At 51.8% G+C, this 26,202-nt stretch overlaps 1 protein-coding gene across 3 annotated transcripts in view; it reads right to left on the reverse strand.

The window, feature by feature from the left end:
• Positions 1-26,202, reverse strand: part of IGSF9B (immunoglobulin superfamily member 9B) — a 59,553-nt gene that overhangs the window by 31,979 nt on the left and 1,372 nt on the right. For 2 of the 3 annotated variants that reach the window (XM_045483515.1, XM_045483517.1), the window contains exons 2-12: positions 15,972-16,169; positions 14,056-14,202; positions 8,445-8,596; positions 8,057-8,174; positions 6,585-6,726; positions 6,134-6,279; positions 3,347-3,489; positions 2,891-3,031; positions 2,690-2,806; positions 2,257-2,407; positions 1,050-1,173 (exon numbers count right to left, since the gene is read on the reverse strand). In XM_045483515.1, coding sequence (XP_045339471.1) covers positions 1,050-1,173; positions 2,257-2,407; positions 2,690-2,806; positions 2,891-3,031; positions 3,347-3,489; positions 6,134-6,279; positions 6,585-6,726; positions 8,057-8,174; positions 8,445-8,596; positions 14,056-14,202; positions 15,972-16,169 — 1,579 coding nt within the window. The remainder of the gene's footprint in view (positions 1-1,049; positions 1,174-2,256; positions 2,408-2,689; positions 2,807-2,890; positions 3,032-3,346; positions 3,490-6,133; positions 6,280-6,584; positions 6,727-8,056; positions 8,175-8,444; positions 8,597-14,055; positions 14,203-15,971; positions 16,170-26,202) is intronic. The other variant, XM_045483516.1, reaches the window with a different exon arrangement.

Below are 26,202 nucleotides of genomic sequence, written 5' to 3' on the forward strand. Positions count from 1 at the left end.
CAACTCAGAGAGTTCCCCACACTCAGCATCTAAGTTGTTTGCCCAGTCAGAACTCAAAACATCCAGAATATTCAGGATGTACCCACCAAAACATCATGATGGGAAAGAGGGCAGCTTCCTCTTAACCCCCCTTGATGTTGACTAGTGTATCAAGGGCTCTCCCTGAATCTCCATGAGTTGCCCTCTGCAGGAATATTTCCTCCTTCCTAGGCCCTGATCGAGCCTGGCTGGGAATACATAGCCAGATGAGGCAGGTCTGAAAAGGAGGAAGTGAGAGGGCTCATCCTTCCCACTCAAGGATGTCCCATGTTGCAGGTGGCCAGTTCTTGGCTCAGGATGGGAACGTGGGGGAGAAAAACCCTTGCGTGATGGGAAGGAGGTCCACTACGGCCCCTCTCTCCACCTTTTCTGTGCCTCCTGACCTCAGCCTGATTTATGTGTGCATCTTTAAGATCCCTTACCTACCCCAAGGTTTAAGCAAAGATCTCAAATCACTACATCTGGCCAAATTAATAGCAGAGATATAAACACAATAGAAACACAGGGTCCTAGAGAAAATGAAGATGCTGAAGACAAGGCCAGAAGGCAAGCACCACTTCACATCAGTTTCTGGAACCACTGGGAAAGCGAGAGAATAAAAATTAGATTCTACGCTTCCAGCTGGGCTGTTTCTCAATGCCACTGAAGACTGGGAGTCTCTTCCAGACTCCAGAGGACAGAGGAACCTAAAAGAAGCATGAACCAAGGATACAAAAAAGGGTAGTGAGATAAGCTGAAGAGAGAGCAGCAGAGGGTGATGGTCAATTCAGGCAACAGCCTAAATTGGCATCCAAACCTTTCAGGCTGGGAATGCAGAATGCCCTGAATCCCTCACAGACGTGCCCATTCCCCACAAGACCTAGTCACTATGTCAACACACCTCACTGACTGGAGGTCTAGCAGGCAAAGAACTGTATCCTTCTCATAACGTCCACCCGCCCCAGGGACTGACTGAAGTCAGGGGTTGGGGGAGGGAGAAGCAGAGAGCAAAGCATGCGGGGGTGACTCACAGAGGTCCGTACCAAACTGAGAATGTCTGCTCGAATCCTCCATCATAGCCTGGCTCCCAGGACACGTTGGCAGTTGTCATGGAGACCTGGACCCGGACACTGCCCGGGGCATGGGGGCTGGTGCCTGGAGACCAAGTGGAGTGCTCTCAGACTGAAATGAACTGGGCCCAGTGAGCTGGGCACCCACAGTGGCACTGCGTAGTAGCAAAATGCAGTGCCTCAAGTGGAGCGCAGAATGGCGAGGGATGCTGAGGAGCTGATGCCCTGAGCAGTAGGACTGCAGAAGAAAAGCCATCCCACTGTGCCATAGAGTCCTTCTAGCAAGATATGGCACGAACATCAGGAATGTGGCCAAAGGGAAACCAGAACCTTCGTCATCCCAGGCCAAAATCCTGTGCTCACCTGGCAAATACAGAAACACTCTCCCTCAAGGTCACAGTCCAAGCTAAAAAGTCCCTCTCCTATAAAGTTCTCTGGCCTCATGAGAGATAGCCATATTCCACCCGAACATCAAAGTGAGAGGCAGCACAACACAACTATTAAGAACTTCTACTTGTGTTTGAGTCCAGGACCCAGCAGTTATTAGTGATGTGATGTTCGGCAAGGTGTGTGATCCATGCCAGCCTTGGTTTCAATGTATGTACACTGGGGAAATATCAGCTCTCACCTCATAGGTTAAAAATGATAGGGCACCAACTGGGACAGAGCCTAAAACTGGTGGTAAATGCTCGAAGTGTTGGCCACTGTTACAACTAGCTATCAGTCCCCAGAGGGGCAGGCTACAAGCTGAGGTCTTAGGGACACACACCTCAGGTAAAAGAAGTGGGAACATAACCCCTGGCACCCCGGAAATGGGAACGCCAGTAACCTCCAGGCCAGGCCCAGCTGCTGGAGCTCAGCACACTGGTCCCCTCCCAGATCCCCCTCATTCCATTCTTCCAGCTCCCCTTCTAGGCCTAGACACAGTCGCTACTGCCCACACACATGCCTCATTTCTATGGGGGGTGTTGCTGGGTACATTTTGCCAGAAAAAGATCTCCCCAGGACAGGCCCCATGTCACCTTCCCTTGTATAGAGTCCACAGAGGGCTAGGGTCACACGTGGCAGGCTCCTGATTCAGGGGTGGGCCGACTCAAGAAAGATGCCCAGAAAGGGTAGACAGTGTCCGGTGCCCAGACCACAGCCCTCCTGCCCACAGCCCCCGTACCGATGACGGTCAGGTGGGTACTGGCAGTGATGCTGGTGACCACGTTGGTGGCGATGCACTCCCACTCCCCGTGGTCCTCCTTACTCAGGGCTCGAAACTGGAGACTCCCGCTGGGCAGGGCATTGTGCTTGCTTCTGCTGGGCTTCCCTACCTTGGCCAAACAAGGGGGCAAAGAGGAAGGCAGGAGTGGGTCAGCAGGGGAGGAGCCGGGTCAGCAGGGAAGAAGAGAAGCCACCAACACATCAGAGGCCCAAGAACAGGAGGAGCAAGTGGTACCCGAACATTCAGCCCGCACCCCCACTGTCCCTCCTCCAGAGCACCCATCACTCTAGAAGTCAGCCCCACTGCTCAGCACCTGGCCCGGTCACAACAGAGCACTACCAGATCTTGCCCCTCCAGCACACTTCCCAAGAGCTCCAGAACCTGAAGGTACCTTTCTCCAAGTGATGACAGGGAAAGGGTCCCCTGCAGCAGCACAGGGGATAAGCAGCTCCCGGCCAGCCTCCTGCCTATACTCCCAGCCTGGTAGCACCGTAAAATACGGGGGGTCCTAGGGAGAGCACAGCAAGGCCATGAAGTCAATCATTTCAGCTTGCCCACTCCCATGGAGGCCACTCTCAGCCCTGGGCCTCACCTTCAGGACAAGCCGTGCAGGAGCAGACTGGCCCATGGTCCCCAAGGTGTTGTAAGGCACACAGGTGTAAGTGCCAAGAGCCTCCTCTGTGGCCTCCTCAATCCGAATAGAGCCATCCTCCATCAAGGTCCAACCCAGGTTCTGTCAGAGCACAGACAGCAGAACAGGGAGCAATGGTCAGGGGACAGAAGCTCGGTCCCAGCCCCCACCAGGCCAGACCTAACTTCGCAGACCTGGACACAGCACCAGCTAGTGTGGGGTAAGGGGTTGTCTAAGTGCCCTGGGAGAATGGCAAAAGCTCTACCAGAGTGTAGACCCGCCACAGGAAGCAGCTCGTTGCTTTCTCAGAGTTTTTTGGTAGGGACTAGAGGAGTCCTGCAGGGAACCAGACCCTCAGAGGCAGCAGCTCAGCATCAGGAGAGTCTCACTGTGACCCCACATGCATCTTTTCAGCACCTTCTCAACCTGCAGGGGGCGGCCATCTTTGTTCCACTTGACCACGGTGGCTGGTGGCTCTGCATCCACAGGGCATCGGATATAGCCGTGAATTCCCACGGGCACGTAGATGACAGGGGGCATGTTGAGGACACGGGCTGGATCTGTAGAGGGGTAGCATGGGGTGGGAGAGAAGAAAGGCAGGAGGGCAGTCAAGGAGTGAGAGATCTGGGCAGGGGGCCAAACCACCACATAAACCCCCGGGGTCTCATACAGACACTCCTACTCCAAGAAACTGCCATTCATACCCATCCACCCATTCAGTAAACACTGCCTATATCCTCAGTGCTCACAACAGTGCCAGCTACCTGGACCACCATGAGGAACAAGACGGACAAAGCCTGGAGGCCACATCAGGCTGCCCCAGTGCAGTGTGGGCTGCCGGCGGCTTTTCATCTGCCCAGCCTACTGTATTCTTAAGAACTTCTGTTTCAAATGTCTGGAGGCACCCAAAGGCATGTTTTCACCTGCCTAAATCCCTAACACCCCTCAAATGCTCCTACACATGGACTGAACTGCAGACTAAGGACCCTGGATGTCCATTTCCCCAGCCCCTAGACTCCAAACGCAGCTCTCTCTCGCTCCACATCCTAAACCAAAAGTGGAATGTCAGTTCTACATTCTGTGTTCAGAGACATGACCACCAGTGGTTCTTTCCTCTCCTCTCCATTCTGCTAGCTGTCCAGCCCCTCTTGGCCTCAGTTTCCCCTCTGTGCAGCTGGAATACGGAATCAGCTTTGGCCACAGAATGGATGAAAGTTTCCCAGGAGAGCAGCAAGAGGAGCACATCCTGTGATGTGGGTGACTCATCACCTTTCCATTCTCCCCAATTTCCCCTGAGGGCGACCAGGAGAAAGATCCAGAACTTCCAGTGAGGCAGTGAGGATGAATGAGCTGGTATGTTTTAAGCATTTGGAGCTCTTCAGAGAACAGCATTACATAAATATCAGGCCGAGTTATATATTTAGACATAGCTTCCTTCTTTTGTATGTAGAGGTTTTTTTTTTTTTTTTTTTTTTTTTTTTTTTTTGCCTCCAAGATTTTTCAAAGGGTTTATGAATGGGAAATACTCTGAACGCTGCTTTTTAGCAGAAATAAAGATCCTTGTCTCACCCACCTGAAAATCTCACCCCCCGGATTCCCTCTGAAGGCGAAAAGGAGGTAAAAAGGGACAAGCTGCAGTGGGTGATGGCACTGGGGAAAGACGCAGAAACCGCATGCCCCTCTCGGCACAGAATGGCCCATGGCTTCATAGGTGGGGGCCTTACTTTTGGTTACATTCCTCATCCTTCTGAAGACTACCCCTGCTGGTTCTCTCTCTCTCTGCCCCCGCCACCTTCTAGCCCAAGTGACATAGCTAGACAAGATGCTACTCCAAGTGGACTCTTCCCTGCCCTTAGCTCCTCCACATCTAGCACAGCTTGGGGCACATGGTAAGTCATGTTTAAATAGCTTCTTGACTTGCTTTTTCCTACTGCAGGTCAGGGTGGGAAGTGCTTGATGTCCTGGGTCACACCACATAGCTTTCCTAGGGCCTCATAGCCCTTAAAAACTTAGACTCATCATATAGCATGCTAAAAGCCCTTTTTAAGTTGATGACAATGGAAGTGGAAAAATGATGCCTTTGTCCCCACAAGCAAAATCACTGCATGGAGAAGGAAACAATAAGCATGTGAGGTGAGAAGCTGGACAGGGCTCAAAGGTCCAGCTTGGCTCCACCATCACAGCGCCCACTCAGCAGTAGACAAGTGCAAACACCCAGCTGTGTGGAGTGGCTTTGGAGACCAGCCCCACTTCCTGGGGTCATCAACTGTCCTTCTGCTTGTTCTCAGCTCACATGCTGACCAGGGCATCTCTAGGCTATTGAACTTCTCACCCAGCCATGGCATGCCCTTGCAGGTGAGCAGTCTTCCCACACTAGCCCTCAAGTGATGAAAAGCCTGTCACCTACGGTAACCAGGCAGGGCCTTTGTTGTCTGAGTGACAGGGCCATCCACAAATCAAAAGAAAGAAATTAATCCTCATTACTCATCCTTCTGTCTCTTTCTCACAATGATCAGCTTGCCAGGGGGTGGGAAAGCATCGACTACACTGCCGGATTCAAGATTAGCAAACTGAATTATTGCACTTGCACAAAAGCCCTCAATTGTTCTGGCATGAGGAGCAGCTCATCCATTTGGATCTCTGGCTGCCCTAGAGAAGAGCTAGAAGAAAGCCAAGAGGGAGCTAGATGCTGGCAGAACTAGATCAAGTCACCCCAGAAGAGGGTTCTGTCCCCTTCACTCCAAACAGCTGTCCACAGTGGGGGAAGGCATAGAGCTGGCAGGAAATCTAACTCTACTTCAGCTTCACCTACACTCCCTCATATATCTGAGAAAAAAAGGACCAGAGACCATCTCATTCAACATCCAGAGAGAGGAGTTGGCTAGCATTCAAGACAAAGACAACTGCTCAAAAGGTCTACCAATCCTTGAATCCAACCTAAGCCTGTTGACTGATGGAATGAATCAGTTAACACTTGTAGTGATGCCTGGCCCATAGAGGACACCCAGCAAGCACTGTTTCACCTCAATTGACCAGCCCAAGTCTTGGCCTCATGTTGGGCTATCCCTGCTTCCTGTCATTCCTCTGCCCACATTCCCTCAAATGACATTCGGTTTCTTACTATCCTCCAGCCTCCAGTCTGGCTAATGTGGCTTGGATCTTCTGGAACCCCCACCACGTGTTGCTCTCCCTATCCCTACTCACACTGCACAGTTAAGTATGCTGAGGCAGAAGGGGAGCGCCCCAGGCTGTTGCTAGGAACACAGGTGTATTTCCCTGCATCCTCAGGTTTCACCCGGAAGATGATCAGGGTCCCATCGATCAGGATCCGCACTCTCAACTTCAGGTCACTACAAACACACAAAGAGACAAGGAGGGGTGGGGGAAGAGGGTCTTCCATGAGACAGTGGAGCAAGGCAGCAAGGAGTCCCCTCTCTGTGAACGAGGCAAGGAGAGCCAGAGCCTCCTCATATTCCTGGCCCATCTCAAGGCCACTCTGTGCAGACACTGGCCTTGCATGAGGGACAGATTAGACCTCCCCTCTGCAAGCTCCTAGAGCCCAAGAGCAGCCTGCAGCAGCCCCTGCTCAGAGGCCTTGCCCCTGGGAGGCCTGGTGTCTGGGGACCCCACTGAGAGGGCAGGGCAGCATGCTCACTTCTGGAAGTAGACGTTCTCGTCCTGCCAATACCAGGTGTAGGTAAGGTTGCCGGGATACGCCTCTGCCCGGCAGGTGAGCAGAGCATCCTGGGATATGTTGACAGTGATGTTCTCAGGAGGGGAAACGATGAAGGGAGGCCCTAGGGAATAGGAAATAAACATAACCTTACCTGGTATGGGAGGGGAGCACAGCAGTGCTGGGACCTCCCAGGAAGCTCTGAGAGGTCTCAGCAAGCAGAGCCTAAACTCCAGGAGGGAGCTGGAGGGTAGCACTGGTTCAAGAGGCAACAGCACAACGCTGGGCAGTCGCCACAGAGATGCTTCCAGCTACTGCTAGCACTCACATTCTTACTCTCCTTACAGGTCCCAGAGATGCAAAAAGTCCTGGGGTGTGACCACAGTGAGCCCCAGCCCCCTGAGCCAGCTGCAGGACACCCTTGTTGGTGTATACCTGCACCCTGCCTCCATGCACAAGCTCCCCAAACTAGCCATCTCACCCCTAGACACATAGACATACATACCCCTTCCTGCTCATCCTTCTCTCCAGCAGAACCTGAGCAGGGGACATGCATGAGGGACAAAGGCCACTCTTTTCAATCCAGAGCAAGGAATAATCTTGCTTCTAAAGGAGTTAAAAGGCTTGTGCTGCTTATCAGCCAGAGGTCAAGAGGGCAGATTTGGGGAGAGGAGGCAGGGGGATAGCAGAGTAAATGGAGAGTGAAATCCCAGAACTCCCTGGTGCTAGCTTTCCAGATAGGCCACAGCTGCCACTTGGCTCTCTCCTGAGAGTGGGCAGCTCTTCTCCAATCTACAGAGGGACCTCTGGCCCATGCTGCAACACTCCAAGTCAGAAGAAGGCAGAAAGAACATGCGTCTCAGCAGCCCTGGCAGCCCAAACAGCCACCACTAGCTCTCATCCGCTCCTTCAGCAGGCAGCAGGTGGGAGGCAAATAGGGTGGATGGGCTCAGTACAAAGAGATTCTGCCATCCTGACGCTAGTCCTTCTGGGGCACACTGGGGCCCCAGGCAGGGAAAACTGGCATTTCCCATGCTGACCATGCAGACCCCAGCTTTGCCAAATGCCCTCAGTGTTATTTTAAATGTCTGAGGCTTGGATTGAATTCCTATCTTTATTTATTGAAGCTGTCACTAACGGGGTGGAAACCTAAGGGAGGTCTTCTCCCCTGGGGAAGATGGAGGTACAGCAGGACACTACTCAGACAGAGTAACCATCAACATGGTGCCTCCTGTCATCCCGTGTGATGGCCACAACAGGCCACCATGGGCACTTGGGCTATGAACTACACAATGCTCAGGGGGAGCCCAACCCCACTCCTCATGAGCTGCCCATCTCTCCACCTACCTCAGCTGTGCCAGTCGTGCCCTGGGCAAACCCCTCTGCAGCTCAGATGGGATGGAAGTCCCTGTAAAAGGTCTGAGGCATGAAGAAGCCAGAGAAATCTCTCTTACCTTGGACAAGCAGGTGGGTGGTATGAACAGCCTCCCCCTGGATGCTGTATGCGCGACAGGTGTAGGCACCTCTGTCCTCCCTACTGACCGATGTCACCGTCAGGCTGCCATCACTCACCTGGGGCCAAAGAGAGATGGAGCTCAGCACCCACACTGGGGCCCCACCAGGGGCTATCTCCTCAGGCAGAGATAGCCTCAGGGCTCATGCACTAGGGGGATATGGAGCCAGGCACTCCGTTCATCTCCCTTCAACCACAGACACCAACAAGGCTGCCTGCTGTGCAATGTTACTGGTCACATGAAGCAGGAGACCACCGTGGAGAGGGAGGAGGCAAAGGAAGGGCAAGCAAGGAGAAGTGCAGCAGCCCCAATGGAGAACCACACTTACCTGGTATTTCCCACTAGCACCTAGGAGTGTCCCCTCCTTCAGCCAGGTGACAATGGGCTTGGGATTCCCAAAAGCTGTGCAGGTCATGGTAACACTGCCGCCCTCCTTGGCCTCGATGTACTGGGGGGGTGTTTCCGTAAAGGTGGGAGGAGCTGCAGAGAGATGCAGGGTGGGATTAGCCAGGCTGCCGCCCTGCATGCAGTGCCCACCCACACCAGGCACCATGGCCATTGTGTTCATACTTAACCTTCCGCGAGGTGCTAGGATAAAGGAAGGAAGGGGGACACAAGTAAAATCCTCTGCGCCTGAGTCTTACAGGAGAAGAGGAGACCTGAAATTCAAAGTCAGTCTGGCTGGGTGCAAATTCTAATATTCTCCCATTGTGCTTGGCTAATTCCCAATAAACAAATATTTGCTGAGCACCTACAAGGAGGCCACCATGCTCAACACTAAGGACAAAGCGATAAACAGCACAGCTCCCAATGACTTGCAGAGCACACACTTGCTACTAGCTCCAGACTGTTCCATCACCCCCCACTCCGGTCTTTCACCTAAAGATCATCCCTGATACTCCAACTTCCTTAACCCCAGCCCAGTCAGGCCCCATATTTCCAGGATGTCTCCCACCTGAGCTCCATCTAGGCCTACTACAGACCACAGGCCATGGTGACAAGGAATCTTACTCTTCCAGATTAGGCAGAGAAAATTTTCCACCTTCTTCCTTTTCTGGCATCCAGACAGAAAGACAGCCCACTCTGCAGGCTACTCCTTTTTTAATTTTCTTCTGATTATGCCAGGTTATCCCCACACTACCACCTGCATTGACTGTAGTTTTGACCAATATCCATCCTGTTTGGATAATCAACTGTTCAGAGACTCAGTCTCATCAGTCTGAGCTGCTTGTAGAGGCAATCAGATCACTCGTAACCTCTTGGACTTTCATTGCTTTTGAAGTGACAAGGAGGGGCCCCACTTTTAACCTTGAGTCCTAGGGTTCACAATGCCTGGCTGAGGCAGGACATTTTTAGCTCATCTTAAGGTACCCAAAGACCAAGTTACAGTGCAGCCTGCCACTAGTTGGGTAACCCTGGACAAGTTACTCAGCCTCTCTGGGCTTTACCCAAATCTGGCCCCCTCCAGTATTGAGGTGAGGAATAAGTGAGATACAGTTTATGAAAGGGATCTTGTGAATGTAGATACGTGTGAAATGTTGGTTATTTTGCCATGACTATCATCATTGTCATCTCCCCAGAAACATCTGAGGCATCAATGAGAAGCTTTGAGGGGCGCCTGGGTGGCTCACACAGTTGAGTGTCCAACTTCAGCTCAGGTCATGATCTCACAGTTTGTGAGTTCAAGCCCTACGTTGGGCTCACTGCTGTCAGCCTGGAGTCTGCTTCAGATCCTCTGTCCCCCTCTCTCCCTGCCCCTCCCTGGCTCACACTCTCTCTCAAAACTAAAATAAACATTTTAAAAAGAGAGAGAGAAGCTTTGAGATAGGTGTCACCTCTCCAGACAGCGTTGCCCCGAGAACCAGTCAGTGCTTTGAGGTTTGGTACTGTCTGCTCCCTCCTCTGCCAACCTCGTCTGCTACCATATACCCCTTCACCGTGCTCTAGCCACCCTGGCCATCTTTGTCTTTCTCAAATGTGCTAAGAATGTCCGATCTCAATGCCTTTGCATTTGCTGCCCTCTCTGTACCCAGACCTCACTCCTTTGGTTCATGCAAATCTTCGCTAAAATGCTATCTCTGCCTTAAGTGGTCAGCCCATCTAAGATAGCACTTCTAACATTCTCTACCCCCTTAGACTATTTTATTTTCTTTAAAGTACTGATCACTGACTCTCCCTGAGAACAAAGATCTTTTCAGTAAATCACACTGCATGCCTGGTTTTTAGCACAGTTCCTAGCTTGTAACAGAGCACTCAACGAATGTCTGCTGAATGGATGAATGAATTAAATGTACATACATACACACACCTACAGACCAACACAAATTCAAACACATAAAACTTCCTAGGAACAAGACCATGGCAATACCACTTTCTTCAATCATTTCCAAAGCCCTTAACTCAGTGTGGGCACACAGAGGGCACTTGGAGAGTGAATACTGAGTGAATTAAGAAGCATAGTTTATCACACACAAAACACACACAATGGACAACTTCAAGCACATCAATACTCATCCAGCATCTAATATAATAAAAATGATGGCAAAAACCATCCCAAATCCTTATAAAGGGATTCTGGAATCCTAGCTTCCAGGCCTCTCGTGCTGCCCTGGAATGTGTGCTCATCTCCAACAGAGCCCCTCTTGCCAAGCCTGTCCCTGGAAATATAGCCACAGCCTCATTACCTCTGGTGTCAAGCTTAAAAGAAAAGATAATAAATTAAATTACGTCCTGAAGTGACAAATTAATTACTAATTACATAATTACTTTATTATTTAGGTGCTAATCAGGAAAGTACTTTGAACAATCTCGAGTTTTCAGGAAAACAATGGTTTGACTCTCAATTATTTACAGAATTAGGTGTTAGCTTGCCAGCTGCATTTCTAGGCTTAATTCTTTTTTACAAGTGCTCTATAATTAATAGTGCAGGTTAGAAATAGACTGGCCTCTCCTCCAAGTAATTCACCAATGTAAAGCAAGACTTGGCTTGGGCTTTTTGGGTATTTTATGTGATAAAGGAATAATTGGGTTTGTTTCCACCCAACTGGTCTTTAAGAAAACACAGAAGGAGATTGAGACCACTTATAATTCTAATTTTTCACTGGCCTTTCATTTTCCAAAGGTGATCTCTGTCAGAAAATGCCTGACACTAAACATTCTAGTTTGGAAGCAATGGAATGCTGGCACTCCAGAATCTTTCCTTCCATAATGGAAATATTTATGCTGGAAGGAACCTCAGAACTGGGGGTGAAAGGAGGAGGGAATAAAGGGAGACAGCTCTCTCACCTTCAAATGTGTCTGCTCTAATCTATCCACTTGGGAGGCAGGCTCCTTGGTAAGGGCAAAGCCCCGGTTTAAACCCTGGAGCAGATGAGGGAACATTCTTAGCTTTTCTGGCCAACACTTTCTATAAACAACCTCTATGAATGCACTGACTCTCCATCTGGGCATCTGGGCATGCTGTTCCCTCTGCATGGAATACCCCTACACCCGGCTAACTCCTCCTCCCTAGTTGGGTCTCTGCACAGGAGTCCTTCCCTCAAAGAAGTTCTCCCTCCTTTGTTCTCCCAAAGCCCATATTGCAATTTTCTCTGGACTTACTGCCTCTGGAAGTTTCCTTAAAGCTGAGTCTGGATTGGGCCCATTGCTGTGTCCCCAGAGCCTGCCACAGAGCAAACATCCAAGATGTGTGTGTGTGTGTGTGTGTGTGTGTGTGTGTGTGTGTGTTACTTCCCTTTATTTACAAAATCTACAAAAAGCACTCCAGCCTGATCTCCAGGCCCAGGATATACAGGTTACTCATGTAAATACTAAAAGCCAAGACTCAAGATGTGTTATGAATGGATAATTATTGGTGAGTTTACAAGAACTTTCAAACTACTACAGTCCTCTGCATCTTCCAGTCTGAGGACCTTCTTATATACCACCTCCCTGCCACTACTATTTCATTTGATTTCATCTTTTTTTCTCTCTTGAGAAAGAGAATGGCCAGCATCTGGCCCACATGTAATTAATGTCACAGACACTGTGCAGGACACTTTCTTACACAGCATTTCATCTGATCTTCACAACAGCTCTGCAAACAGGCATTGGTTTTGGTAACTGAGGGAGTTGATGCCCAGAGAGTTGTCTGGGATCTTACAGCTACTGAATGCATGAAATAAACCAAACCTTTTCAAGGCCTTCTCCCATGCTTATTCCACTCTAAGTCATTGTGAATTCTCACAGAACCAATTCCCACTCGTGCAAACTAATATAGAGATGTAATACAACACACAATCTCCAATTAAATTCTACCTTCCTGTCACGTGAGTGCCTACTGAACACCTGATGTCTCAGGTCACTGAAGTGGGCGCTGCCAGGAGGACATGAAGGGAAAACAAGGTGGTTCTTGGAGATTACAGCCCAGTTTAGAAAGGGCATAAGAGAGAAAGAAAGCAACGTGGGGACTCTTGGCTCGGTGTTCAATCAGCGAAGCTTTTCGCGGCAGATTTACCTTCCTAATTATGTTTTGCTTGGGCTAATATTAAGATGAGTTTTCATTCTCGGCACACACAACAGCTGGCATCAAAAGGAGGTGACTCAAAAGCTTGCTATGTGGTGGGGACAGCCCACCCAAGACTTAAAGTAAGCCTCCAGTCAGTCTCTTGGGACTGACTGACAGGAGCCAACTATATCTAATGGGTTGGGCAGCCTAGACCAACACTGTTCTAGGACCACCATTGCTAAGTCTGCTCTTCTCAGATAACAGTGCCCTGGCTAAAATACTTTGTTCTTTCAGGACCCTGGAGAGGTTCTCAAGCCAAGGAACATGGCCTGGCCCCCTTGGGAGGAATGACCCAACCCCACAAGGTAGGGCAGAGAGAGCCATACTTCAGAGCAGATCAATACTATGAGAAACTTCCAAGCCGGGAACAACATCAATTTCTCTCTCCCAACCACAGCATCTATAGTCACAGATATCAAAACCACAAGGACCCAAGCTCTGTGTGGCACATCCAAAGCATATATGCCACTTCTCCAGATTTTTCTCCACAGTTCCAGCTTCTCCTGGCTCCTCTAGAGTATCTCCTCCCAAGTAAGGACTCCTAGGGACATAAGAGAGACTCTCTTGTGGAATGCACGCAGAGGGCCCAACCCCTGGTGTGGTCACAGCCTTAGAATCAGGCCCCCAGCCTGCACCAGCACTGGGAACTCAACTAAGTCACTTGGGCCTCTGCAAAGGGCTTTGTTGCCTTTTCCCAAACACTTGAAAATCATCAACACATAGCAGTTAACTTAATTGAACTATAATAACTGATAGCCATTAAAACGGTTACTCTTCACAGGATTCTTACGTTTTCTTAGACAGTAAACCCAGCACAAGAAGGGACCATGTCTGGGTTGGCTCACCATCATTTCTCTTCCCCTAGTGCAAGGCTAGGCACACAACAGACACTCATTACATATCACTCAAATGAACATATTTAACAAGGAACCAAGATATTAACCTAAAAAGGAAAATGGTTACGGTGGGGCTCCAGAAATCCCACTAGAGCAAGAAGGCATTATTTGGACTAGCAGGGTCTTCCCAAGGCTGGGAAATGGTGCCAGAGGCTATAAACTGGGCTTCGACAAAGCCTTAAACCTCCTGGTTCCAAGAACCAGCTACCTACCTCCCTCTGAGGAACTCTGACTCCACCACCCACAGCAAACCCCACTTCGTGCTCAGGGAGCTGCTCCTCCTATGCACCTCTGTTAACCCAAGGCTCTAGGGAGACAACTGAAGGGGCGTAGGAGGTGAGAGCTACTAATGCAATGGGGCCCGGCCCTGATGAGGCTCCTCTTTGTGGCAGAGATTTGGGGCAGGAATAGTGGCTTCGCCTAAAGCAGGTCCTCAGAGAGCAGTCTTCTGGGTCATTCCCCACCCGCCCAGCCCCAGGAATGAGGCCCATACACACCGTTGATGGTAAGGTGGACCCAGCTACCATTGTGAAAGGTGTCATATTGTTGGTCCAGCATGAGCACTTTGCACTCGTACCAGCCCTGGTCCTCAGAGCGAACCTGCTCCAGTCGCAGGGATGCTTTATCATGAAGACTTGCCCGGCCTGCAGGAAGAAAGTGGACAAAAGCCCAGGAGACCATCAGGGTGAGGCTAGCGGTGTGACACCTGCCAAAGGCAGAGGACCCATTGTAACCTTCAAACCATTTCCCAAGATAGGACCCCAAAATAACACCTCGCACCAATCCCAGGCAGTAGGCTGAAAGGAAAAGGCACGCAGCCTTGCCATGGAGCCACTCTCCTGGTCTCGGCTGGCCCAGCCCTGCTGCAACTGTAACTCTGGGTTTGGCCCTGGGAAGAACCTCAGTCCCTCAGAATACTCCTATTCTTTTGGAGATCTCTTGGGATAAAGGAAAGGCATGGGGGATGCAGAGCTGAAGAAAGAAAGTGGGAGGGAGCGAGGGAGGGAGCGAGGGAGGGAAGCAAAGGTGCAAATAGAAGAAGGTGAGGTATGGGACTCTAGAGCAGGCCCTAAACCTCAATCCAGGCTGAGTGACATCCTTCTCCCACCTGGGTCCCCACCACCAGCATCTCTCTGCCTGTCTTCCCTATGGTAAAGCAGAGGAAAGGCAGGCCAGGGACCAGGGTGGAGAGGTCCCCTCCAGGTGCTGCTGCCCAGGCCTGAGACACTGCACATGTAGCCAGAACCCAGTGTCCCCAAGAGCTAAGACGCCAGAGCCCATAAGCCCAAGAATGAGGACAGGGCTGGCAAGCAGAGCAAAGGCCCCCCAGCTACCCTCCTTAACTCCATCCTCCTCCCCATTAGGAGGCCATCTTTGTCTCACTCATGGTGATGAGATGGTAAGAACTGCAGCAGGAGCAAGCAGAATGGGAGTCTAAAATGAGGATACAAAGCAGCCCTCAGGGTCCACCTTCCCCTCACCCACCACCTCAGCCCAGCCCTCAATGCCATGTCACCACCTTCTCAGTTTTCATCCTGTCTCAACACTGGCAATCTGCCTAAAAACCAGAGCATCAAATGGCCAAAAACAGAGTGAGAGAGAGAGATAAATGGAAGCTTTCTGAGAGATACAAATCAGACCTCAGAAGTCTGACCTCAAAGTCCTGCCAGCTTCCTGTCTTCCATTAAAATTCCAGCACACATATGCACACGCGCGTGCACACACTCCTACACGCATGCATGTCCCATGCTCTCCTCCCTGGCAGGCTGGCAGACAGGCACTGGCAGTGACTCACAGTGAGGCCCCTTCTGGCAGGTGGAACCACAGAGCAAGACACCGAGGGGACCAGAAGGAGAGAGGCTGGAGCAGCAGAGGAGGCAAACAGCAGGTGCAAGCCACAGCCACAGCACTGCCCGGACCAGCCTCAGACATTTACTTCCACTGCTCATGGATGAGATGAGGCCCCAACTTCAGAGCTAGAGGGAGGGAGTGGGCAAAGGCAGACAGAACAAAGTCTACAGTGCCACCAGCACACCTGGCCAAGGGCAGCAGGGCTCTGACTCAGCTTCTTACTGCACAGAGCTCCCCTTCTGCCCAGCTCTCCTCCCCTGCATGGTGGGCTCTCTAGGCTTCCCTGTCCTTACTCCTGCCTCTGCCCCTACACATCCATAGCTGTGCAGTGATGCTTTGTGTCTGCACCACCTCCTCTTCCCTCTCCTTCCCACCACTTAATTAAAACCTACTAAAGTGCAAACGATGGGAGGAAAGAGGCAGAGACTATGGAGAAAAGATAACAGACCAGTCAGAAAGATAAGAAGCAATAGAAAGGCAGGAGGAAGAGTGCCATGACCATAACCACTGAGAGCAAAAACCAGGAGAGGAAACAAGCAGCCCCCTGCAGCCCAGAACTTACCTGCATACTCAGGGTCCACATGTGGGGGATAGTAGCCAAACTTGATGAAGATAGGGATGGGCACCCCAAACTTGAACCACTCCACGACATAGGGTGGGGGCTGTCCCGTCACTGGGTGAATCACATCGCATCGCAGGACCACGCTCTCACCGGCTCTCGCAGTAACAAACTCAGGCTCCTCTCGAAGGCCGTGGGCAGCTAATGGGTCAGCAAAGTTGGGATGCACAAAGGGAAATGACAAGGAGATCCTGCCCCAGCAGCCCAAGAGGCAGCCCCTTGCCCATGTCTAGGGACCTCTGCATTCCCACTTCCTCCCCAAGGCAAGCGGCCCACCCCAGCCCTCCTCCTGAAAAGTAGTCCAGTCACTTCCCAGAAGGTCCCCAATACATTTTTAACACCCTTAATCCCCTCTCTGCTCATACCTCCCACAGCTCTGGGGGCCCCAGCTATCCATGAACCTGAGACAGGTAGGAAGGGGAGCAGAAGAGGAGAGAGAAGCAGTTCTTTTCAGTCCTGCATGCCAAACCTTCCCTCCCCAATCCCAAAGAGCAGATCCATGACCATATCCTCCTCCTTTGAACTCCCAACAGTCCTAAGGAGTCTGGCTACTGAGAAAGTAAAGGGGCCTCAGCCTCTCTGTGGAGACCTGCAGCCTGGGTTACAGAAGCCTGCTGTAGTGGAGGGTAAACATGGAATCTCTTCCTGTGCAGGATGCTTCCCACCAGAGCCTGGTAGGAGCTGCAGAGCCAGCCTCCTCCTACGCCCCACCCCCAGCTCAGCCTGATGTTCACAGCACAAAACAAGAGTACTCCATACAGGAGCAGGGGAATCCCTAACAAGCTGAGCAGAGGCTGCTCATGGCAACACCAGAGGGAAAACCCCACAGGCCTGACTAGCCTCTCCAGGCTCCTCCCTCCCACGCCCCACCGCACCTGCTACAAAGAGGGGAACAGAAGGGTCCTCCAGCCCTCCAAATTCCAAGCCCAAGACATCACCATTAGGATAGCAGTATGCTGGGGGCAGAGCAGGGATCCTGGGGCTGCTAAGTTCAGCCAGCTAAGGAGAAATCACCCCACCTTTAGTAGATGATAAAACATATGGCTGGATAGGGTGCACCTATCCTCTTGGCAGCAGGAGGGCAAAGTGGAGAGAGACCCATCCCCACCCACAAGCTGGAGGACACAGAGGACAGGCTAACTCAGGCACTGCTTCTCTCACTGGCCAGCCTGTTCATGAGCCCCTACAGGAGGCATGCCACCCCCACCTCCAGCCTGAAACTGCTCCCTCCCGCATGAAGCCTCCGTGCCCACAAAGTCACCTTGTCGAGCTTGCTTCCCAGTGAAAGGGACAGCCTGGAGAAGCCTCTTCTTCCTGGCTTCCCTCACACTACCCAACACAATTACAGAGGAGACCTCCCCGGCTCTCCCCATCCAAACTCTCCTCCCCTTCCAGTCCCTGCTGGGCCGCTCCAGGCAGCACCAAGGACAGCAGCTGCTCTACTAGCAGTGCAAAGCCAAGAGCTGATGGACCCTCCCAACACAGAAAGGATGCCCAGAAGAACAGCGTGTCTGTTTGTCTGTCTGTCTGCCCGTCATGGTGCTTCTGTATCTGACTCTTACTGCATCTCTGACCCCTGTGTGCTACTGCCTGTCTCCTTCTCTCATCTCTCTCTTTGCTTCATGTCTCTGTGTCTTTGGCTCTTTCTATGTGTCTGTCTCTCTGATTCTGTCTTCCGGTTCTGAGACAGAAGTCTCTCTCCTACTCCTTCTTCATGTGTCTCTGTGCTGTTCCATCTCAAATCTTCAAGTCTCTCTGTCTCTGTCTCTTCCTCTTTAGCTCTCCCTCTATGAGGATGCTTCTACTTGTCTTTCTTGGTTTGTCTGTGTGTGTGTGTGTGTGTGTGTGTGTGTATTGGGGAAAATATGTGGATTTCTTTTCACCAATGCACTGAGAAGGGATTCTGCCTGCTTTTCTGTGTGGAGGTACCTCTATGTGCTTATGTTTCTGTGTTTGCGTCTTTCTGTGTCTGTCTGCATGTTCGCTGTTCATCTGTGTCTCTCCTTCTCTCCCTCCCCATCCCCCTCTCCCTCTCCTCCCTAAGTTGCGGAAGGAGGAGGAGGCAAGCCCTTCTAGAAGCTGATTGGCTACTGGTGACATCACTGTTTTCTAGAGAAAGAGCTAAGATCACAGAGTATTTTTGGAGCAGAGCGGAGTGTTGCACTCACCTGCCAGAGGCCCCAGCAGGTTTCCCAATACCCCCACCCCCAACCTTGCTTCAGGCTAGGTTTGAATTCCAACCCCTCAGGGAAAGCTCCAAGAAGGCCCAGCTGCAGCAGGCACCTCCCCCACAGCCCCAGAGGCACCTGAATAAGGACAGAGCCTGCCTCCTAGCCTCCAGGAGCACAAAGGCTGATCCTGGACCCAGAAAGAATGGGCAAACAATGGGCACCATGTGTGAACAGGGGGAGCAATGTGTGTGTGCATATGTGAATGTGTGTATATGAGGCTGCTCTTGGCAAAAGGATGTATGTGTGGATACATGCCTGTGTGCATGTGACTAGCTCTTAGCAAACGGACAAAGATGAGTTGGGGGGGGGGGGTGCTGCATGTGTGAGTGTGTATACGTTTGTGACTGTGTGTGTATAGCACAGACTTTCCAGGAGGTTAAAGGAGGAAATACAGGAGCCTGGGAGAAGAGGAAGGAGGTATTCCAGGGCCTAGTTACCCGATGTGCAGGACAGAGGCTGTCCACAGAAGGGGGCCCCTTCCCAGGGCTTTGGCCCCTAGAGCCTAAGGCAAGAGGCAGAGGGGCAAAGAAAATGACCAGCTCTGCTGAGCAGGTGGTTGCCCACTTTTAGCAGTGAAGCTCGGCTCTGTAGCACCATGGCTACTGGGGTTGAGCGCTCTGGAGAGCAATGCCAGGAGGTAGGTTGGCTCCAAAATGGGTTCCCACAGTACCTCCTGCTCAGTGCTGCCTCATTCTCACCTCCTGGCAATGAGGCAGCCTCATTCACACCTCCCCCAGCACTGGGGCTGGCTCCAGGTTTCCACTTCCACCCCCAGCCAGCCCCTGGGCTCAGGACTGAGCACCCAACCCAAGGCCCACCCCCAAGCCAGTCAGCCCCATCCCTCATCTCTGCACAAGGACCCTTTCAACCAGGGACAAGCAGCTGGAGAGAGGACTCAGTGAGATAAGCATCCCAAATATGATAAGCAAGGCAGAAAGATATGGAGTTTCCCAAGAAGAAAGCAGAGGCGTGGGAGCTCCTGGCCCAGCCTCTGCACTTGGTTCAACCCATTTGGTTTTCTGAACCCTGAAGTATTTATCACCTTCCTCAACTCCTCAACACACATACATACACACACACACAACACTCTCACTCCATCACCTACAAGCACTTCTTCCTAAGCCTGATCCTTCCTGAGCCAAAGCATGTCGAATAAGACACTTTCTCTAGAAAAGCTCAAAGCAAGAAACAAAAGTAAACAGGGTGGCAGTAAATAGGGAAGGGGTGCTTGATGGAGGAGAAACTCTCACCTAGGACACCAAACCCAAATTGAAGACTTTGAAAGAGACTCAAGAAACCAGGAAGGAGAGAGACACAGAGACAGACACAGTGCAAACCTGACACAGGAAGAGCCCAGCCCACAGCAAGAAAGAGAACTCTGGGGCACAGAGGATCCAAAGACATAGGCCTTCATAGGAGCCCAGAATCAGGAAGACAGAGCAGAGGCTATTCGTTCAAGAAGCAAGTGGGCTTCTCCCCAGCAGATTGACTGGAGCAACTGCCAGTGGGCAGGGGGCAAGAGGAGGAGAAGGAAAGGATAGAGAGTGACCTGAAGTGAGGAGGGGCTGCAAGAGGCAGAGACACCCCCAGGCCCCTTCCCCACCAAAGAAGCCTACAGCAGCCCAAAGAGGTGTGGCAACAACCTCAGAGGGGAAACTGGCATCTGCAGGAGTGAGGGTGGTAGGAGCCCATGAGGTGCCCTGGATTCCACATACCTGTTTTAGAGAAGGCAGGAAACAGCAATACCCTAAGCTGAGCAAATCTGCATCTTGGGGCTCTGCCCAGCCCACTTTGGAGTTGTTTTCCCAGGATAGGGTAGAGAAAGCAGGAGAACAAAGGAAGATGAGGTAGCCCCTGCAGTCTGGCTGACCTTTCAGGAAGCCCATAGGGTACAGGTCTCCTGCTCTCTAGGCCAGGTGGTGCCCAGCAGGCAGCCAAGTCCAGGTTGCCATTGGATCCCCTGTGGACATAGAACCATGAGGAGTCAGGCTCCGGCACAGCCCTTGTGCCCCACACTTACAGCCTGGGGCTCTTCCACCAGAGCAGGGCTGGGGGAGGAAGGGTACCTGAGAATGAGAAACACTAAATGCCTAAGAAGTTCTAGGAGCCAGGGCAGGGAGAGCTTCAGCTGTCAAGCAACCAAACTTCCTCTAAATACCTACCACATACCAGGCTCTGTGCCTGGTGTGTAACACAAATTTCACTTAATGCTCACAATGCCCACCTGATAGAAATACTACCAGCTCATTTTCACAAATGAGCAAACTGGGAGGCTACCTGGCTCAGCCAAGTCACTCAGGTACAAGTAGGGGAGTCAAGCTCCAGCTGCTGTGTCTCCTCCTCCTCTTTGCCCACACTCATTGACAATATCCTGACCAACCACAGGCCAGGCACCACAGCCTCTCCCACATTGCATCCCAGACATCCCAGACACTTTCCTCCCTGAGTCAGAGGGCAGACCTTCTCCACTACACATTCTGCTTAGGTTCCGATAGCCAGACCCATGCAGCCCAGGACCAGAAAAGGATGACAAGGTGGGTCTGTTTCAGAATGCAGCTCGTGCTCTCTGGCTGGCTCTGGGCTCAGCACTACTCAGCACCTCTGGCTACGTCCGGCAGTGGCTACCATAAGGGAAGACCACCAAGTGAGGACCAGCCTCCTTCATTCATGAGTACAAATCCTTACTGGAGCCGCTGCTGCTGCTTCCTCCTCCTCCCCTTCTTCCTCCTGCTCCTCCACCCCCTCCTCCCCCCCCCCTTTGTTCCCAGCCCCCTCATCCTCTGGGCACCAGACTCCCAAACCACAGGCCTGTTGTCTAATAATACCAGCGACAGCCACCGCCACCTCCATCTGCCAGCCTAAAAATAATCCCTGCTAGTCCAAAAAAGGCACAGCCCCCAATAGTCCCCCAATCGCTCCTCCCCAACAAGCCAGAAGGCTCCAGGAGATTCCAGGAAGCAGGGGACTCAGGCTCCCAAGGAGCCTCCCACAGAGGTACACACCCAGAGGGATGGCATGAGGAAAGCAGAGAACAGAATCCCTATTGCCCAAAGCAAAGAACACTCTACAAATATGAGATAGACAAGAGGCCTGTGTCCAAAACTTCTGGTCATGTCCTTGTTCTTTCCAGAAGGCAGGTGGGCTAGAAGTCATCTGGCCATCATTCTGTCTCCATCAAGAGCCCCCACACCCAGCCTAAGCAGGTTCTCAGAAATGTCCCTACCTTCCATGGTCTCCATCAGTGTCCTCCCAGCCCTTCTGGCCCCCACTCCCCATTAAACCTCTCAGGGTGGGAAGTCAGAGGTCAGGTGAGCCCAGACCAGCCCTAGCCAGCAAACCCTCCCATCTTCCAAACAGCAAGGCATGGAGGAGGGAGGGGCAGGAACTGCAGGCCTCCTTCCTCCTGTAGGTGACTCCTTCCTAACCCTCTTGGCTGGGCTCCCCTCGAAGCCCATGAGGCAGTGATGCTATTAGCAACCTTAATTTGCTCTCAGCTAGATTGTATTTCCAAAAGCCTTTTCCCCATGAGCCACTGACAGGAAGCAGTCAGTAATTCAACCTCCACTCTGCTCCTTTAATGGCTCCTCAGCAGAAAGGCAAAGCCACACCCCACCCCTGCCACCTGGGTGGAGGCCTGCACCCTGCACACTCACACGTGGCCATGTGCACACATGTGTTCCAGAGAAAACAGGCAGGCCAGCCCAGCCAGGTGAGGGCACCATGAGCTCTGCCTGCCACTAGGCCACCCTCCTCTCCTCAAGGAAGACAAGATAAGAAAGAAAGGGGGAAATTGAAGCTCCATATTTACTTACAGTAAGGTGTCAGCATTCCCTACTCTGAAGCCAGAAAATGAGGACAATGGCTCACCTTATACAATTTGTGAAGGCAGGCCTGTGTGCAAGCTGTCTGCCACAGACCTTCCTGGTGGGTGCCTGTGACCAGGAGGGAGGTAAGGGGAAATGTGGACGGGAGGAGGGGCTGGAGATACAATGACAGGCAGAGGGGAATATCCCAGTCCCTTCTCTTCTCAGAAGGACAGTTAAGCTGGTTGGCACTTCCCTCAAAGCTTTGGCTCACATGGAATTGTTCTCCAAAACCCTTACAGAGGCCCTGTCTCTGCTTACCAGTCTCCTGCTTATTCACGCAAGAGAGAACAGAAAAGCAGGAAGATTCCTAAGAAAAATAGGTCAGCTGCCTCGGGCAGATCGCGCTGGCACCCGTGGGCAGTGCCCCTGAGGGGGCCAGGCTACAAGCTGCCTCTGCAGTCCCAGCACCCTCTCCCATCTCCCCAGGGACCCAGCCCCTTCTCTACTCTATCTAGAGTGCACTGGGTTAACAGGCAACTGATGCCAGAGCCCACTGTAGCAAGACAGGCCCATTTTTTGTCCCCTGGAGCTCTGTCTGGGTTTGTCCCCCATTTAGGCTTTCTCTCAGGGACATCAGACATCCTTCAATCCAGTCCCTGGGCTAAGCCTCCAACTTTGGAAACTTCTGGGCTGTCTAGACTCAGGTACAGAGCAGGGGGATAAGGAAAGTAAGGCATCTGCTCTGAGTACAGTCTGGCTGCCAACTATAGCACTTGGAGGGGAGTGACTCCCCACCTCGTGCCTGGAGCCTAACTGTCCCCCTGTCATCCTGCATTCTATACACATGCATGCAAACACTCAAGTGCACACACACACACAGGTGTGTGCACACACATGCACACACATAAAAGCACAGGCATGTATACATACACACACATGTAAACATGCACACACATAGAGGCATGTGCACACATCTCCAGACAGCTCACACCAATTACAGCTATTTTCATAATTCAGATCCACTCTTCACACAAGCTGCTTAACCAATGCTAGGGAGCAGACAGAAGAAAACTGCCCCCCTGAAACCCTGGGCCCCAGCCTGAGAAGGTCACAGGATGTGTCTAGGAAGAGAGGAGACTTTCAAGGGGAAGAAAAGTGCGTTAAATCTCAGGCCTAGCCCTGTATAGAACATATCTCCCGGCCTTCACTTCCCTCCCCCTGCCAGCACACAGGAAGGCTGGGAGAGAGAAGAAAGCAGCCAGCAGGCCTGAGAAAGACAGGGCCAAGGGAGAAGAGAGAGCAGCAGGCCAGGCTCTGAGAGCCGCGCCCTGGCTGGGGTGGGCAGAGGGGAGAGAAAACGCAGGCATCAGAAGAGCAGTGCCAGGAGCCAGGAAAGAGGGAGGAGCAGAGAGATGCTGAGTTTCAGCATCTCCCCAGCTAGGCAGCCTCTGCTCCTTGGGTAACCAGATCCCAGCTTTCTGTCTCAGAGCCACAAACATGAAACCACTGAGCTCTGGGACCTGCCTACTCCAAGTCTGGCACATGTTGGGCCTCAGGTCAAGAGCTGAAAGCTGATTCTTCCCACTGCCCCTTTGCCATGCCCTTTCCAACACATCCCTTCCTCAGCTTCTCCCAGGGTGTGTGCTGCCAGACACACCCCTGTCTCTGGCGAGTGTGCGAGGGATGCACACACACAGGCGCGCACACACACACACACACACACACACACACACCACTTGGCTACTTGCTGAGCAGAGTCCTTTGCTGATGGACTGCCCATGGGGTCTTGCTAGCAGCCTCCTGGTCTAAATTTCCTCCCTCTCATCTTCATCAGCAAAGGGGAGAAGGGAGAGTTAAGGCCAGGCACTCTACCAGTAGGATCTGAGTCAGAACCCCACTTTATTTGGGGACGCTGTAGTCAGGGATAGTCCAACCACAGAATCTGTGGTTGACAGGAGGAGGCAGCCTTGGGAATAAAGGTCCAGACTTCTTCTCCCCTATGGGAGGTCCAGAGTCATCTAGGCACGGCCCAAGGTCCTGCCCCAAGTTTCCTCAGTCCAGGATGTTGAGGCTTCAATCGCCATCTTCCAGATTCCAGATGCCTATCTTCTCCCTACCCTCCCCAACCTCTCCACTGACCTCAATCACCTCCCAGACACACATGATCAAAGTCAGATGGGAAGCCCATCCCTAACTGTCCCAACCCGACACTGGCTTAGGGGCCCATTCCCTTTTACCCCTCTGCTAAAGCAGCCCCTACTTCGGCCAAACCCTAAAGGTGGCATCTGAAAGTCCCTCCCTGTCAGAAATCTCCTCAGAAGTCACCTCTGCCAGTCAGACAAGAGCTGAGCTGTCACACAGAGCCAGCTTTTGAACAGTGACTGGTATTTCCCATATGAGCCAAAACCCTGCCACACAGATCCCCTCCCCCTCCCCCCAGAGTCTGTGATGCTAGGACCTGCTTGGCTCCTGGGCTCCCTGCATCCTTCCCACAAGCCTCTCTGGCCACTGACAAACTCTGAGTTTTGCAGATCTTTCAAAGAATTTCCAAGTAGTCGTGAGGTCTGCACACCCTCTGCATACCTCCCTGGGATTCAGAGGAAAAAGGGGTTCTGCCCAGGCAAGGTCAGCCTGTGAAAGGGTACTTGATTCCTACAGAGGCAGTCTTCTGAACTTCCCTCAACACACTTCCAGCTCCCAATGCCCTGAATGGTCCAAGGGAAAGAAACTGAGAAGGGGCCTGGAACTCCAGAGATACTGAATGTAATAATAATAATAATAATAATATTCACATTTATTGAGCAATTACTATATAACAGGTAGTCATTCATTTCTTTACAGCACTAATGTTCACCAAAAAACCCTGCAAGCTCATACTGCTAATCCAATTTTTCCATTGAGGCAAGTGACATTTAAAAGGTTGAGCAACTTATCCAAGGTCACAAGGCCAGCAAGTGGCAGAGCCAAGATATGAAACCAGATCATGTGACTCTATACCTAGGTCCTCAACTACCATATATATTGGCTTTTTAAGCTAAAAGGACTCCAAGACCAACAGAGGTGGCAGGCTCAAGGGTGCATGTCAAGCCATCCCAGACAGAAGGACCTCTCCACACCCAGAAAGAGGGTATAACCTTCATGCCCAATAACCTTCAATGTTGTTTGGAAGTCCTTCCTTCTGTCTAGCCATTCTGTGTGTTGCTGCCATTTGCCTTTATTCTGTGCTTAAACTTGCACAAAGTCCATTCCCCTCACCCTGACTTCTCCAGTTTAGAAGCTATTTCAGAGCCTCCTTTCAGTGTCTCTTTTTTATTCAAAGATCCCAGCAGCTCCTTTTGGTGCTTTCAGCGACAGTCCCATAGCAGGAACGTACCAAAAAATGGAGGGGAGGAGGACGAGGGCATTGGAAGACTACAAGGAAATAGGGGAAAGGAGGAGGCTGAAGCTAAGAACAATTTCTCACACACAACTCGACCGATCTCACACCTACCCCATTTCATAAGCTTTTGAATTTCCCTGGCCTCAGTTTTCCCACCTGACAAATGGAGTTTTTAAACCATCCAAGGCAACGTACCATTTAACAAAATTACCCTCCCTTCACCTTCCTCTGGTTCGGTTTTCAGACTCACTCCCCTCCTCCAATAGCATGGAAGACATTCCATTCTAGAAACTTTCTCAAATCATTCCTTTCTCCCCCTACACACCCTCAGACAAGAGAGGACCCTGTCTGTAAAAGGCGCCTCCAGCGAACCCCCTCTACCCTAGCGCGGCTGGGAGCGGGTTCTCTCTTTGCCGGGTCCTCCCTGCTGACTTCCACCCACCGACGGGTTTTCTCCCCGCTCTCCTCTCCTCCCAGCTTTGTGAACTTGCCCGCAGCTGGGTCGTGTCTGCATGGTGAAAACGGTGAGCTCAGAGTCCTCGCACCCTCCGGGCTCCGCTCCTACTTCCATACAAGGGCCGAGAGCCTGGGGTGCCACCCAGAGGCTTGTAGGTCGCTTTGCCCGTCTCCAAAGCAAAAGCGCGCGCGCTCACGCACGCATCAACCGAGTCGCTGGCTTCCCCTCGTCTCTTCCCCAGCTCAGACAGGGAAACCAGAAAAAGAGAAACCTCCCTCCGCTCCGAGATAAGGCAGTGGGG

This window comes from Leopardus geoffroyi, chromosome D1 (assembly GCF_018350155.1).
Source record: "Leopardus geoffroyi isolate Oge1 chromosome D1, O.geoffroyi_Oge1_pat1.0, whole genome shotgun sequence".
In the NCBI taxonomy this organism is placed as follows: Eukaryota; Metazoa; Chordata; class Mammalia; order Carnivora; family Felidae; genus Leopardus; species Leopardus geoffroyi.